Source organism: Sus scrofa, chromosome 2 (genome assembly GCF_000003025.6).
Source record: "Sus scrofa isolate TJ Tabasco breed Duroc chromosome 2, Sscrofa11.1, whole genome shotgun sequence".
Taxonomy (NCBI): domain Eukaryota; kingdom Metazoa; phylum Chordata; class Mammalia; order Artiodactyla; family Suidae; genus Sus; species Sus scrofa.
Genome location: NC_010444.4, coordinates 75391231 through 75405879, shown reverse-complemented (window position 1 = coordinate 75405879; position 14649 = coordinate 75391231). Strand labels below are relative to the sequence as shown.

Below are 14649 nucleotides of genomic sequence, written 5' to 3'. Positions count from 1 at the left end.
TCAACCATCATCCTATTAGCTAACCTCTAGACTTATGAGAATCTGGCCAGTTTTCCCTCTCCTGCCCTTTTCCTGGGCCAGAATTACACATTGCGCCTCCTCATCTTTGTCTCCCTACTCAGGGTTGGTTCCTCAGCCTTTCCCCGTCGTGACCCATTTAGAGGTTTCGACCCAGTTATTTTGCAGAACATCCACAATTTGGGCTTTGGTGGATGTGTGCTCGTGATTTGATTAATGTCATACATTTGGGACAAGAATCCCACAGGGTCCTCAGTGCATCAGACAGGGTGGGTCAATAATGAAAAAATCTCGGAGTTCCCGTGGTGGCGCAGTGGTTAACGAATCCGACTAGGAACCATGAGGTTTCGGGTTTCGGGTTCGATCCCTGCCCTTGCTCAGTGGGTTAACGATCCGGCGTCGCCGTGAGCTGTGGTGTAGGTTGCAGACGCAGCTCGGATCCCATGTTGCTGTGGCTCTGGCGTAGGCTGGCAGCTACATCTCCGATTGGACCCCTAGCCTGGGAACCTCCATATGCTGTGGGAGCGGCCCAAGAAATAGCAAAAAGACAAAAAACAAAAAATAAAACAAAACAAAAAATCTCATCACTGGTAATGAAATGTCAGATGTTTTTGTTTCACAGTTGGTTCATCTGAGTCAGGACCCCAACAAAGTCCACACTTGGCATTTGGTTGCTGTATCTCTTATGACTCTTTTCATCTAAAGCCATCAATCACCCAGCCTTTTTTTTTTTTCTTTGCTGCTTATGTGATGAAGAAACCAGGTCATTTGTCTGGTAGGGTTTCTCAGCCTCCTAACCGGGCAGGTTGCTTCCCAGGTGTGGATGAGTGAGCTCCCCTCTCCCCTGTCATTGATCTACCCAGAAACATGGCATCCTAGGTGGTGTGAGCCCCACTGGATGACACATAGCATCCAGTTGGTTTTCTCTCTGTGTATGTCTGTAAGACACATAACAACATAACATCTGATTGGTTCCGTCTCTCTCTCTCATTAAGATTGACCAGTGAGTTCAGGGGGCATCCGTCTATTTCATCCATTGTGAATTTCCCCCATGAACCTCTCTCCTCATGGTCTTAGTGGCCATTGATATCATTGTTTACATACATCATTAGGAGTTGCAAAAATAGTGACTTATAATACTTTCATTTCCTCTTGAATTTATTGTCTGGAATGGCTCTATTAAAAAACAAAAAACGAACAGGAGTTCCCATCATGGCTCAGTGGTTAACGAATCTGACTAGCATCCATGAGGATGCAGGTTCAATCCCTGGCCTTGCTCAGTGGGTTAAGGATCTGGCGTGGCCACGAGTTGTGGCGTAGGTCACAGACACTGCTCAGATCTGTTGTTGCTGTGGCTGTGGTGACGGCCGTTGGCTACAGCTCCCATTCGACCTCTAGCCTGGGAACCTCCATGTGCCATGGGTGCAGCCCTAAAAAAGCAAAAAATAAAAATAAAAAAATTTAAAAATAAAAAAACCCCACCTCACCCAAAAGAATTGAAAGCAGAGTCTTAAAGAGCTATTTGTACCCCTATGTTCACAGCAGTATTATTTGCAGTAGCCAAAAGTTGGGAGCAACCGAAGTGTCCACTGATGGATAAGGGATAAACAAATATGGTCCATCCATACAGTGGAATATGATTCAGCCTTAATGAGAAAGGAGATTGTGACACTCACTACAACATGCACATACCTGGAGATCCTTGTGCTCAGTGACAGAAGCCAGACACAGGAGGACAAAGATGGTCTGATTCCACCCCCAGGAGGTCCTTAGAGGAGTCAAATCCACAGAGACAGGCAGGAGATGGTGGGGCAGGGGCTGCAGGAGGGGGAGGGGAGTCAGTGTTTCATGGGGACAGAGTTTCAGTTTGGGAAGATTAGAAAATTCTGGGGATTGGAGTTCCTGTCGTGGCTCAGTGGTTAACGAATCCGACTAGGAACCATGAGGTTTCGGGTTCGATCCCTGGCCTTGCTCAGTGGGTTAAGGATCTGGCATTGCCATGACCTGTGGTGTAGGTCGCAGACGAAGCTCGGATCCCGCATTGCTGTGGCTCTGGTGTAGGCTGGCCGATTCGGACCCTAGCGTGGGAACCTCCATATGCCGCAGAAGCGGCCCAAGAAATGTCAAAAAGACAAAAAAAAAAAAAAAAAGTTCTGAGGGATGGATGGTGGAGATGGTCGCACAACAATGTGAATGTACTTAATGCCACTGATCTGAGTACTTAAAAATGGTTAAAATGCTAATTTTATGCCATATATATTTTACCCATTAAGAACAATTTTTGAAATGGAGTATTATTTAAGAACTCCTTCCCCTATCAAGTAAGTGGTTACCCAGAAATAAAGGCTGTGCAGAAAAGACAGGGTAGATGTCTGATTCTTGACTTTTAATTAGCAATTTTCTCAGTAATGAGTTAGTTCCTCACTATACACAAAAGATCACCCAAGACGTTCTTTTCTCTTTTGTGTCACTATGAACTCATGGATGCAACGTTTGATTGTTTCCATCCACTGGGCATCTTTTTCTTCCCTTCAGCCCACAGTAGTCCATCTTTGGCCAGTGGAGACCTCTTCGAGTTGGTGCCTAAGTCCTTTGGATGTAACCCAGTGGCCTCATGATTCAGAGTCCTGCACAACGAGATGCTTTCCCTTCATCCCATACTTTCCAGCCCCAACCCCAGACCTGGCCATTTCTCTAAGGAGCCCTGCCTCCTTTTATCAGCAATGATCTTTAGAGACCACAAAGTTAGGAAAGCCGTATTTTCTTCTTTCTTCCTCCCTCCCACTCTCCCTCTCTTTCTCTCTTTCTTTCTTTCTCCTCCACTCTCTTTATTTCTTTGCCATGCTGAGGGAAGTTCCCAGGCCAGGGATCAAACTCGCTCTGCAGCAATGACCCAAGCCACTGCAGTGACCATGACGGATCTTTAACCCAATGTACCACCAGGGAACTCCCACTCTTTTTTTTTTTGCTTTTTTTAGGGCTGCACCCACAGCATATGGAGGTTCCCAGGCTAGGGGTCAAATTGGAGCTACAGCTGTTGGCCTACTCCACAGCCACAGCAACATGGGATCCAAGCCATATCTGCGACCTACACCACAGCTCACGGCAATGCCAGGTCCTTAACGCACTGAGCGAGGCCAGGGATCAAACCTGCAACTTCATGGATTGGATTCATTTCCACTGTGCCACAATGGGAACTTCCCACTCATGTTTTTTTTTAATCTATCTTTCTAGGGCCACCCCGCAGCATGTGGAAGTTCCCAGACTAGGAGTCCAATTGGAGTTGTAGTTGCTGACCTACAGCACAACCACAGCACCTTGGGATCTGAGCTGCATCTGCAACCTATGCCACAGCTCATGGCAATACTGGATCCTTAATCCACTGAGTGAGGCCTGGGATCAAACATGCATCCTCATGGATAGTAGTCAGGTTTGTTACTGCTGAGCCACAATGGGAACTCCCCCACATCTTTTTTACTTTGAAAATATTTCAGACCTACATAAGTTGCACGAAGGTGACAATGAACTCCCATATACCGTTTCTCTAGGTCAGGGGTCACTACCTGCTCTAAGCCTGTTTTTGTAAATAAAGTTTTATTGGCACACGGCCATGCCCATTCATTTACACCTGTCTGGAGCAGCTTTCCCCACAACAGCAGAGTTCAATCGTTGTCAAGAACTGCCTTCAACACCAAAAAAATTTACCACTTGCTTTTTTTTTTTTTTTTTTTTTTTTTGGCCACACCTGAGGCATACGGAAGTTCCTGGGCCAGGGATTGAACCATCACCACAGCAGTGACATCAGATATTTAACCCACTGAGCCACTAGTAGACTCCACTATTTGGCTCTTTGCAAAAGAAGTCTGCAGACCCTTGAACTGGGTCCTCCCACAGTTAACCTTTTCCTTTCTATTTCTCTATAAACATAATCTAAAAGCACACAATATATTCTATAAAGAATATTCACATTTGTATTCTTTTTCTTCATTTTTATAAATGATTCCAAAGTTGCTCCATCATGTACATTTACTCCAAAACAAAACAAAACAAAACATGTATTTCCTGCAAATACCTTCTGTTATATAACCAGAAGGTGATAGTCAATTTCAGGAAAACTAGTACTGATTAAATAATAGCATCTACTACTATTAGCAATACTGGCCTAATATTAGCCCATAGGAAAATGTCACCAGTTGTCCCATATTGTTTTTTATTGCAACTCCTTCCCATCCCCCAGTGTTGTATTCATATTCAGTCAGGGATCACTCATTGTATATAGTTTCATAAATCTCCAATCTCCTTGTTTCTGAGGCTTCTGAGGCAGCTTTGGCCTTTTTTTGTTTTTGTTTTTGTTTTTTGTTTTTTTTTTTGGTCTCTTATGACCTTGACTCTAGGAGACCAGGTCACTTATTCTGTAGGATGTCCTTCCATGTGGGTTTGTCTGATGGTTCCCACAATCAGATACAGGTTGTCTGTGTTTGGCAGGTGTATCCTAGTAGTGATGTGTCCTCAGCACATTATATCAGGAGGCCCATTTTTTCTCCCATTCCCAGTGTGTTTACGTGGGTGGCTTGGCTAAGATGCTATTTACCAGGTTTCTAAGTAAGGTGTTTTTCCCTTTAGAATTGATAAGTCATGCATAGAAAGAAAATTTGAGATGATGTAAATATCCTGCTCCCTAATAAACTTCCACCCAATCATTTTAGCATCCACTGATGAATCTTGCTTGGATCAATCATTTGCTGGGATGGTTATCATAGAGTGATTATTGTAGCCCTGTGATCGAATCAATGCCTGGAATTGGAATTGCTGCGTCCTACAGAAAGGTCATTCTTTCCTCCCCCCAACCCCTTTTATTTATTTATTTATTTATTTATTTTGCTTTCTAGGGCCGCACTGGCGGCATATGGAGGTTCCCAGGCTAGGGTCTAATTGGTGCTGCAGCTGCTGGCCTACACCACGACCACAGCAACGCCAGATCTGAGCTGTGTCTGCAACCTACACCACAGCTCATGGCAACACCAGATCCTTTACCCACTAAGCAAGGCCAGGGATCAAACCCGCAACCTCGTGGTTCCTGGTTGGATTCATTTCTGCTGCACCACAACTCCACCAGTTGTTTTCTCCACAACTCCACCAGTTGTTTTCTATTGTGATAAAATATACATAACACGAGTTCCCGTTGTGGCGCAGTGCTTAATGGGAACTCCACCAGTTGTTTTCTATTGTGATAAAATCTACATAACACGAGTTCCCGTTGTGGCGCAGTGCTTAATGAATCCGACAAGGAACCATGAGGTTTCGGGTTCGGTCCCTGCCCTTGCTCAGTGGGTTAACGATCCGGCATTGCCATGAGTTGTGGTGTAGGTTGCAGATGTGGCTCAGATCCCACGTTGCTATGGCTGCGGTGTAGGCCGGCGGCTACAGCTCCGATTAGACCGCTGGCCTGGGAACCTCGATATGCCGCGGGAGCGGTCCTAGAAAAGGCAAAAAGACAAAAAGGCTAAAAGGCAAAAAAAAACAACATATATATATATATACATACACATAACATAAAATGAATCATGGGGAGTGGACATTTCAGAGGTAGGGCTGAATATATTCACCATGTTTGCCAATGTCACTGCTGTCCATGTGCAGAATTCTTTTCCTCTTGTAAAATTGGAATTCTGTCCTCAGTAAACACTAACTCTGAATCCCCTCCCCTACCCCCAAACCCACCATCCCTCTTTCTGTTTGATTTTAAGATCATTCTTTTTTTCCCACTTTTTCTTTTTTCTCCCCCACCCCCATTTTTTCTTCTTTTTAGGGCCACACTTGGAAGTTCCCAGGCTAGGGGTTGAATCAGAGCTGCAGCTGCTGGTCTATGCCACAGCCACAGTGACACTGGATCCAAGCCACATCTTCGACCAACATGGCAGTTTGTGGCCAGATCCTTAACCCACTGAGCGAGGCCAGGGATTGAACCCGTATCTTCATGAATATCAGTCAGGTTCATTTCTGCTGAGCCACAGTGGAAACTCCCACACTGATACTTTTAATCCTAGTCCCTCCCTATGCATTTCTTTTCTGAATTTTTCCATTTAATCTTTGCAACTTCTTTCTCCCCCAGTGAAGACCCGATTCCTAATAATATCAACACAGTTGCTACTTCACTCAGTCCCACAATACACATGATAGTTTCAGAATCACTACACCCATACCCCTCGTGAAAACAAATGTACTGAACCAAGTTAAAAAAAATTTTTTTGTAGTTCCCTTTGTCTCTAGAGTGAGTACCATGTCCAAAAGTTGCATAAGCTGGTTCTTTTCTATTTTTGTGTAGTTATGATTTTCATTTGAAATACAGTTCAACTCATTTGTTTTCTATTTATATTCCATCTTAAAGCTTTTTTGCTCCATTAGTGTGGATTTAATTTTTTGTTGAATACAGAAAGCTTTAACTGTTTAAAAACTATATGAAGAGGAATACAAAACGCTATCATCTCCTCCTCTCTTCAACTTCAGTTCCATCCACCTCCACAGATAACCAATTTGATGATTCCTGGTTTTTCTTTCCTTTTGCAAAATGGAGGCAGATATGTGGACATTTTATCCCCACTTCTTTATTATACACAAAGTAACATACTGCATGCATTGTTTTGAATTTCCCCCTCAGCTTAACAGCATGTCTTGGAAATCACCCCACTCCACTCACAGGGATCACTCCATTCTTTTTCATAGATGTGTAGTACTCCACCATGGGGTGCAATGTAATGCACCAGCTTCTCTCCTGCGTACAGACATCTGGGTTGCTTCCAATGTTTTGCATTGACAATGAATAGCCTTCTGCATACTTACTTGTGTATGGTTAGAGCTATGTCTTCAGGACAAATTTCTAGAGAGGGGACTGCTTTTCTATAGCTTGGGGATAATCATAAGCTTATGTAAGGTTTAATGCACATATGGCCTTTCACCCAGGCAGCAGGTTATTCATAGCAGAAGGTCACTGTTGGACAGCTTGGTCTCAAATTAGTCAAACTGTGCTCTCTCATAGCATTTTAGTCTAGTTCTGAATTTGCTCTCCCAGCCTGGAATCAGGGCTCTGTTTGGGGTCAGGTCTCAGCCAGGGTCAGGTGTCAGCAGTCATGGTTGGAGTCAGCCCATGGTCAAGGGCTCAGCCAAGGTCAAGGTTCAGCCTGGGATCAGGGCTCAGTTCAGGGTCCAGGCTCAGAAGATGCAGTGTTTGCTGTGGATGTGCCTGGATCCGTGGCCTCTTGTGAGCCCAAGACTGGGGCTCCCTAGGCCTACTGCACACTCACCCTACCCCCTCGCCACACACTCCAGCCACTTTTACTTCCCCTCCCCCCACACCCTCCCCCCTTCTGATCTGTTTATGCTTGGTTACCTCCAGTGATGGGACATTGCTGCCTCCCAGGACAGCCCCTCCCTCTAAGCCTCCCTGTAACTGTCCTGCTCCTAGAGCTGAACAGTGAACTCAGGGAGGGATTGCTGGGCTGTTCTGAGCCCCTGGCCCCCTGCCCACTCAACACACATGGAAGATACCTGAGCCCCTCAGATACCTATGCCTCCCCCTTCAGACACTGGTCAGGGCTAAGCCTCCTCCCTCAGGCTCCCCAAGCATCGCTCTACACATCAACCCCCACTTCCTCTCCTCCACCTGGTGCCCCCACCACTGTCCTCAACCATCTCAGGTTGAGTCAGCCTGAGCCTGGGTCAGATGGCTGAGCAGTGGGGGCAGGAGGAGCTCCCCACTTCTCCAGTGACCCCTCCCCCTCCAGAGGTGAGCTGCTGCCCTGGGTGGAGGTCCTGTGCAGCTCTGCTCCTAGGAAGGCCAGCTCAGGGGCAGGAGAGGCAACAGAAAACCCCAGTAAGGAGAGTAGCCCCCTCCCCCTGTGTGAGCATGTGGGTATGTGGGGGCTCACTTCTGGCTGCAAGTTCTTCTGCGGGACTCCGGTTGGACCATAGAGCTTCTCCAGGCCTCAGTTTTCCCTTCTGTAGACGAGTCGGTCCTGGGCCTGCCGTGAGGATCAAATGAAGTGCATCTGCGCCATCGATGAGGGAGCTGCCACTGCTCCCATAGCCTGTGTGTCACTTGGTGCACAATAATTAGGCACCTACTGTGTGCCAGGTGGGCTTGGAGCAGTTGGGGAGCTGGTGAGGAACCGTGGGCCCTGCAGGGCGTAGCTCATGGGAGCGAGGAAGTCCTTCAGCCCAGGGGCCACAAGGGAGCTAGCTGGTTTTCCCTCCTGGGGTGGGGTGGGGGGTGGAACCGCACTGGGCTTTCAAGGACCGGAAGGGGGCAGGGCTGGGGTCTCGCAGCAGGGGGCGGCCGCAGGTCCTTCCCTGGGGCCCTGGTGGGAGCTGAGACCGTTGGGATGCCCCTCCCTGTCCTGGCCTCACCCCCACCCTGGGGGTACCTTGAACATAACAGGAAATTTCAAATAACAGGAAACCAAGACCGGGCAAGGCAGGCGGCTCCACCCTGCCTGGGGCGAGCCACCCCGGGCCTCAGTCTGCCCCGCGGGACCGTGATGAACACCACGGAGGCCCCGGCTGAGGCCCCCGAATCCTGCCAACAGCTGGCGGCTGGCGGGCACAGCCGGCTCATCATCCTGCACTACAACCACTCGGGCCGGCTGGCAGGGCGGGGCGGGCCGGAGGAGGGCGGCCTGGGGCTGCTGCGCGGGCTCTTCGTGGCGGTCAGCTGCCTGGTGGTGCTGGAGAACCTGCTGGTGCTGGTGGCCATCGCCAGCCGCATGAGGTCACGGCGCTGGGTCTACTACTGCTTGGTGAACATCACGCTCAGTGACCTGCTCACCGGCGCTGCATACCTGGCCAATGTCCTGCTGTCGGGGGCCCATACCTTCCGCCTGGCGCCGGCCCAGTGGTTCCTGCGCGAGGGCCTGCTCTTCATGGCGCTGGCCGCCTCCACCTTCAGCCTGCTCTTCACAGCCGGCGAGCGCTTTGCCACCATGGTGCGGCCGGTGGCCGAGAGCGGGGCCACCAAGAGGGGCCGCGTGTGCAGCTTCATCGGGCTGTGCTGGCTGCTGGCCACCCTGCTGGGCCTGCTGCCCCTACTGGGCTGGAACTGCGTGTGCGCCTTCCAGCGCTGCTCCAGCCTGCTCCCGCTCTACTCCAAGGACTACATTCTCTTCTGCGTGGTGGTCTTCGCCTGCATCCTGGCCACCATCACGGTGCTCTACGGAGCCATCTTCCGGGTGGTGCGGGCCAACGGGCAGAAGGCCATGCGCGCCCCCGCCCGCCGCAAGGCCCGCTCGCTGCTCAACACGGTGCTCATGATCCTGGTGGCCTTCGTGGTGTGCTGGGGCCCGCTCTTCGGCCTGCTGCTGGCCGACATCTTCGGCTCCAACGTCTGGGCCCAGGAGTACCTGCGGGGCATGGAGTGGATTCTGACGCTGGCTGTGCTCAACTCAGGCATCAACCCGCTCATCTACTCTTTCCGCAGCCGGGACGTGCGCCGGGCTGTGCTGAGCTTCCTCTGTTGCCCGTGTCTACGGCTCGGCCTGCGAGGACCTGGGGACTGCCTGGCGCAGGCGGCGGAGGCTCAATCTGGAGCCTCCAACACCGACAGCTCGCTGAGGCCAAGGGACAGCTTTCGCGGCTCACGCTCGCTCAGCTTCCGGATGCGGGAGCCTCTGTCCAGCATCTCCAGCGTGCGGAGCGTCTGAGCCCATGGCTGGGGCGGTGGTCCATCCACGCGGTGCGCGCTGGCGCGCGGGGGAGCTGCAGGCGGCCCGCCTGCCGCGTGGAGATGAAGGAATTGGGCAACTGGGAACGTGCATTCCAGGGCCCCGTGGTCTTCCCCGAAGCCTCCTGCAGCTGCTGATGCAGAGCTCGTTTCCCACAGTTTGCTGGGAGCGAGAGGCAACTGCTCTTTGGAACCAAGAGCTTCCTGGAATGGGGTTGAATGAGGTTGTTGTGTATGGCGCCCCTCCCCCCGCGTTCCTGCCCCCGTGTGATTCTGAGGCAGTTCCAACCCCTCTCTGGGCCTTAGTGGGGCTCCCAGGCTGCAAGGACTGGGCCATGGGGTCCATGCCCAGACAAAACAGAAGGTCAATGAGAGGATGAGATGTTGAAGCTTCTCCTTAATCACAGGTGGCACCCAGGTGACGGGATGAGGGCTGTGGTTCTGCTTGAGCTGTGTCGGGGGCCCAGGAGGGCCATGAGTCCGTGTGCTTGGGAAGTGTGGTTGTGACAGAAAGTGGTGGACTATGGGGGGGGGGATGTATGTGTGTGTGTGAGAGAGGCTGAGGGCGGAACAAGCTGTGCCTATGGGTATGTGCTCATGTGCCCGTGTGTGCACAGACATAGCTTGCCATACACATGTGTGTGACCAATCCACTCTGTTGGTGTGTGGTGAGTGTTTCTGGAGGCTGCCAGGCAGTGGGGAGGAGGGGGCTGTGACATTGACACCCGCCCCTTCTCGCTCACTTCCCCTTTCCCTGCCTTATGTCTCATCTTAGGTTCCAGGCAGCCTCCTTCCCCCACCTCTGGCCTCTGCATCTTTTGGGCCTCAGCCTGGGGGCCAGCAGAGGGGGAGCTGCCTGGCCCTCCTGGCCTCATTCAGGGAATCTCACCCACACCTGTAGAGTTCCCTTTAGCACTAACTGCCTCACCCTTCCCCATCTGTAAAATGGGCTGATAGGGGACAGACCCCCCCCACCACAGGAGGCTGTCAGTTACTCGTTCAGGGCTCTTGCGGCAGCACATGGCATCAGGGTGTGCAACCAAATGTCCATCGATGGAGGGAATGTTTACATCTGTGCCATCCAGCATGGGACCCCCACATGGCTACTGAGCCCTTGATAAATGTCCAGTGCTACTGAAGAACTGAACTTGGACTCCATTTGCATTTGAATGGCCCGTGAGACTCCAGGCAGCAGTACAGGACAGTGTAGGGGTTCACCCTCCATATGTAGCCACCTTTGGCTGGTAGGAAGTTCTCTGTCTTCATCCTCCCAGCCAAGACAGTGGCCTCCGATTCTCCTCTGCAGGATGGAGGATGCGGCGATGGGAAAGCATTTTCCTGTGCTGTCCAGGAAAGCAGGCATTAGCCACATGTGGCTACTTAAAATGAATTAAAATGTATTTTAAAAGTTCAGTTTCTTGGTGCATTTCTCGGGGCTGCCATACCAAATACCACAGACCGGGGTGTGTGTGGGGGGGCTTCAACAACACATTGATTCTCTCTTGGTTCTGGAGGCTGGGAGTCTGAGATCAAGGTGCTGGCAAGGTTGGTTCCTTCTGGGACCGTGAGGAGGGACTGTGCCAGGCCTCTCTCCTAGATCCTGGTGCTTTGCCGGCAATCTTTGACGTCCTTTGGCTTGGAGACACATCATCCCATCTCTGCCTCCATCTTCACGTGGACTCTTCCTGTATGCGCATCTGAGTCTAAATTTCCCCTTTTTATTTTTTTAATTTTTCGTTTCATTTATTTTTTTTTTTTAGGGCTGCACCTGTGGCATATGGAAGTTTCCAGCCTAGAGCTACAGCTGCTAGCCTAAGCCACAACCACAGCAACACCAGATCTGAGCTGCATCTGTGACCTACACCACAGCTTGCAGCAACGCCAGATCCTTAACCACTGATGGAGGCCAGGGATCGAACCCGAATCCTTGTAGACACTATGTCCAGTTCTTAACCTGCTGAGCCACAATGGGAACTCCAAATTTCCCCTTTGGTCACCCTATTCCATTGTGAGTCATCTTAACTAATTATACCTGTAACAATCCTAGTTCCCAAATAAGGTCTTAGGAGGTTAGGATTTCAAGACATGAATTTTTTGGGGGAAACGCAATTCAGCCTGTAACCCTCGGTCACACTAGCTACATTTCAAGTGCTCAATGGGACTAGTGGCTTGTGGCTATTGTTTTGGACAGTGTAGACACAGGACATTTCCACCATCAGAACAGAAAGTTCTGTTGGCCAGGCTGGAAAAAGTTCCAAGCATATATCAGATGCAGAATAAGCTGAGGTACCTCTTACCTTTACCTGACTCCTGGTGTGTTTATCTGGGACGGTGGCAGGCAGGGTGTGGGGTCTTGGTGAAATCTGGCATGAGTGAAGTCTGGACCTCCTTGAATCCTGTATCCCAGGCCTGTGTAAGCTGGTCCCGTGGCCCCCTCTGCCCTCTGGCGTGTCATATTTTGCCGTGTCTGAGTTGGACTGTTAGTTGCTCCCTTCTCTCTTTTTTTTTTTTTTTTTGTCTCATTTTAGGGCTGCACCCTCAACATATGGAAGTTCCCAGCTTGGGGTCCAATCGGAGCTGTAGCTGCTGGCCTACACCACAGCCACGGCAACAACAGATCTGAACCACATCTGCAACCTACACCACAGCTCACGGCAATGCTGTATCCTTAATCCACTGAGCAAGGCCAGGGATTGAACCTGCATTCTCATGGATGCTAGTCACATTTGTTTCCGCTGAACCACGATGGGAACTCCTGTTGCTACCTTCTGTCTGGGGCCTTTGCACCTGCCTTTGTTGCTCCCACTAGAGTGGTCTGCCTGGCACTTGCCCTGACCATCCTTCAGTTCTCAACTTTAACATCACCTCCTCCAGGAAGTCTCCTTGATTTTTCCTCCTCTCTAGCCCTCTTCTGGGCTCCTACAGCTGCCTGTGCATCCCCATCATAGCTCCAATCACCCCCTGGTCACACATCCACCTTCTCCCCTGGACTTTGGGCTCTGTGAGAGTGGAAATAGTGACAGTGTCTAGGTCAGCACAGGGCCCAGCGGACAGTAGGTGCTCCATGATCTGGGGCTCTGAGAGAACTGGACTCAGCAGCACTCCTTCCACTGAGCCTTGGAAGCCTCTCCCCTTCCTTATTCTCAACCCACCTCCCTGACTGTGGTGGCACTGTCCCCATGAATCCTGACTTCTGCTCGTTAGGTGGCTCAGGTGTCTGTAACTCATTTCCATTCTCCAGCTCTGCCACACACTACAGGCTTCAGTTTCCTCATCTGTAAAATGAGGATATTGATATCCCCTGCCGTCCAGGGATATTGATAAGCAAGGAGTATAAAGGCCCTCAAACTATTATGTGTATGTTTTTAAATGACAAATAACAACAAAGCCTTATATATCACTCAACAATATTCTTGTCACTTTTGTATTAACTCATTTAATTCTTGCAAAACCTCCAGGAGGCAGACATCATCATTAACTTCAGTTTGCAGATGGTGAAACCAATGCCCAGAGAGGTTAGATAACTTACACAAAGTCACACAGCTGGGAAGAGGCAGAGATGGGAGTCAAACCCAGGCAGGTGACTTCTTGATCCCTGCTTGTTACTGCCTCTTTGATGAATGAATGAATGAATAAATACCAGTTCCTTCCCTCTTTGGAAAACTCAGAACAAATGTTCCATTTCATCCTTTGGGCTGTCCTAGGTTTCATATCCACAAAGCAGGATTAATTGAATCTTATTTTACAGACAGAAAAAACCAAGGGTCAGGAGAGGAGGCAGCATGAACAGCTCTCGAGTCGAATTCCTGCTATCTGAGCCAAGTTCAGGCTGTTTTCTTTCTCTAATTCTGGGTGAGTGTGTGTGTGCGTGTGTGTGAGAGACGCATGTGCATGTCTTGCCTGTTCATAGCCTGGAGTGGAAGAATAGGGTTGGATGGAGAAGCAGGTAATAAACATTTGCTGCTGAGGATTATGTGGGCCAGAATGAGTTCTCATCCCTTTCCCAGCCCTACCGGGCCGCTCATTACTCCTGGTGCCTAGGACCTCCCTGGAGAGGCCTCGGGATGGCCAGAAGCAGGGGACATAGCTGGGAGGGCTGGGCTGGTGTGTTGGGGTGTTCATGACTCTTTCATTCACTCACGCAACCACTGTGTGTCAGGCTCTGTTCTGGACACTGGAGTTCCAGCGAAAAATAACCTGGTGCCTGCCCACATAACGGTCACAGTTTGGTAGGGTTGACAAGCCTCAAACTAAGAGATGCCCATCATTTCAGTAAGGAGCTAGCCATGCAGAAAGGTGGGGTGGGGGAGGGGCGTGAGTGTTTCGCAGGGATAGCAGATGCAGCAGCTCTGAGGCTGCACAAGCTTGGTGCTTTCTCCTAATACCAACACTTATTGAGCATTTCACGTCTGCCTTGCTTTTTCCAAGTCGGTTCACGTGGATTATCTTATTGAATCTTTACACACCCCTGGGGAGCCCAAGAAGAGTGTTTGATGATCATATTTGGCAGCTGAGGAAAAAGAGGGTCAGAGAGGTGAAGCAACATGCCCAAGGTCACACAGCCTGGGAAGTGGATGAGCTGGGACTTGAACCCATGCTATTAATCAGCATAACTGCCACTTCTCCCTTGGGTAGGAGGGAGGGCCCAATTCCTTTGGCAACAGTATCAGAGTCTGGGGGCTAGGGCCAGTGTGCTCTGCACCCTGTGGCCTCGGTCTTCCCATCTGTACAAGAGGGTGTGAATTACTAATGCTCTTCAACGCCTCCAGGGACCCTGAGACAATTGGATTCTTAGGGTGCCCAGATAAGAAAATACAAATCTGAGACACCCAGTGAAATTTGAATTTCTAACACTAAACTTTTTTTTTTTTTTAATATGAGAATGTCCCCAATATAAATAAGCATAAGCACAAAATAAT

The 14649-nt window shown here is 50.0% G+C and overlaps 1 protein-coding gene across 1 annotated transcript; it reads left to right on the top strand.

Annotated features, from left to right (window-relative positions):
- S1PR4 (sphingosine-1-phosphate receptor 4) lies at positions 5966-11143 on the top strand. Its single transcript, XM_021084143.1, has 2 exons — positions 5966-7888; positions 8470-11143. The coding sequence occupies exon 2, from the start codon at positions 8553-8555 to the stop codon at positions 9708-9710; it is 1158 nt and encodes a 385-aa protein (XP_020939802.1). The 5' UTR covers positions 5966-7888; positions 8470-8552; the 3' UTR covers positions 9711-11143.